Source organism: Mandrillus leucophaeus, unplaced genomic scaffold (genome assembly GCF_000951045.1).
Source record: "Mandrillus leucophaeus isolate KB7577 unplaced genomic scaffold, Mleu.le_1.0 Scaffold91, whole genome shotgun sequence".
Taxonomy (NCBI): domain Eukaryota; kingdom Metazoa; phylum Chordata; class Mammalia; order Primates; family Cercopithecidae; genus Mandrillus; species Mandrillus leucophaeus.
Genome location: NW_012109919.1, coordinates 1,102,488 through 1,104,046, shown reverse-complemented (window position 1 = coordinate 1,104,046; position 1,559 = coordinate 1,102,488). Strand labels below are relative to the sequence as shown.

Here is a 1,559-nt window from a genome sequence, read left to right as displayed (position 1 = left end):
TAAAGCCACCTGAAGACGACCTTTTAAGATTTGATTTCTTTCTCTTTACTGACACTCGGGATCATTGTTAGGTGGGAGGTCATATCAGGCAGCTGGAGTCCCCAGTGTGGTGAGTTTAGTTGGCAGGCCCGAGATTTCTCCTGCGTTCATGGGAAATTGACATGTATGTTTTATTTCCCCAGGATCAGCGAGAATGTGTGTCCAGACAGGAATACAGGAAGTATGGAGGGGCCAAGCTAAACCGGCTAAACCCGGGGAACTACACAGCCCGGATTCAGGCTACATCTCTCTCTGGGAATGGGTCGTGGACAGATCCTGTGTTCTTCTATGTCCAGGCCAAAAGTAAGGCTTGTGGAGGGAGAAGAAATGTGTAAAACTGAAAGCAGGGTGGTCCAGGATTAGGACAGCCTGAGTGTTTATGGCCCTCTTATTTTCTGTTAAAATAGAGTTGGCCAGCTTTCAGAAGGGTCATGCTAAGGTGCCGGCACATACCAGCACTTTGTGTGGAAGCTTGGGTGGGGCAGATGCTGAGCTTTGGGCCCCTACCTCATGTGGCAGGAAGGGAGAGGAACTGAGCCTCTCTTTTGAGGTGGTGCAACCACTGGAGAGCCAGAGGAGACTGTTGCTTTCGACCTGGCTTATATTCAAAGACCCTTCTTTTTCTTTCTTTCTTTCTTTTTTAACAAAAGACATTTTATAAAGCATTGAATTGACCATTCCACCTCCTACTTGGTCAGTAAAACTAGATAGGGCTCAGATTCAGGGCTTGAAGTCCTAAGGGGTGAAAGGAACTCCAGAGGTCATCTGGTTCAGCCTGCTACAGGGCAGGAATTTCCATGGTAGCATCCCAGACCCTCCAGTGCCCTTTTAAAGCTCCCATATGCCTTGGAAATGTACGGTGCTCACCCTTTGGTACAGAGACTGAGGAATGTGAGCTTATGCTCAAGTCATTAACAAGAGAATTCTTAGGCTGTTCTGTGTGATGACTTCAGATTTTAAAACAAATTATAGGATGTGTAAGTACAACAAGAGCCACATATTTGTTGTTTGACCAACAAAATTTAATATTTTGGTGAAATTATTTCTGTGTTGAGTTTCTGTTATTTCTTATTAGAAACCCAGTTTTTAAGATTATTTCATGTTCATGGAATGGAATCAAATTTGGCATAACACATAAAATAGCAATGCAGCCTTGCTTAGTGGTAACACTCTTGGGTCTAGTGGGCTGATCTTTCCTGGTGTCCACATTTCCGCTATGCGGATCTGGAGTTACGTTAAAACATGCACTCGGCCCGGCGCGGTGGCTCACGCCCGTAATCCCAGCACTTCAGGAGGCCAAGGCGGGCGGATCACTTAAGGTCAGGAGTTTGAGACTAGCCTGGCCAACATAGTGAAACCCCATTTCTACTGAAAATACAAAAATTAGTTGGGGGCGGTGGTGCAAGCCTGTAATCCCAGCTACTTGGGAGGCTGAGGCAGGAGAATCTCTTGAACCCAGGAGGCTGAGGTTGCAGTGAGCCGAGATCATGCCACTGTACTCCAGCCTGGGCAACAGAGCA

The 1,559-nt window shown here is 46.6% G+C and overlaps 1 protein-coding gene across 1 annotated transcript in view; it reads left to right on the top strand.

Annotated features, from left to right (window-relative positions):
- The window catches only part of IGF1R (insulin-like growth factor 1 receptor), a 270,338-nt gene that overhangs the window by 229,769 nt on the left and 39,010 nt on the right, over positions 1-1,559 (top strand). The window contains exon 12 of the mRNA XM_011969828.1: positions 183-342. Within this exon, the coding sequence (XP_011825218.1) occupies positions 183-342 (160 nt within the window). The remainder of the gene's footprint in view (positions 1-182; positions 343-1,559) is intronic.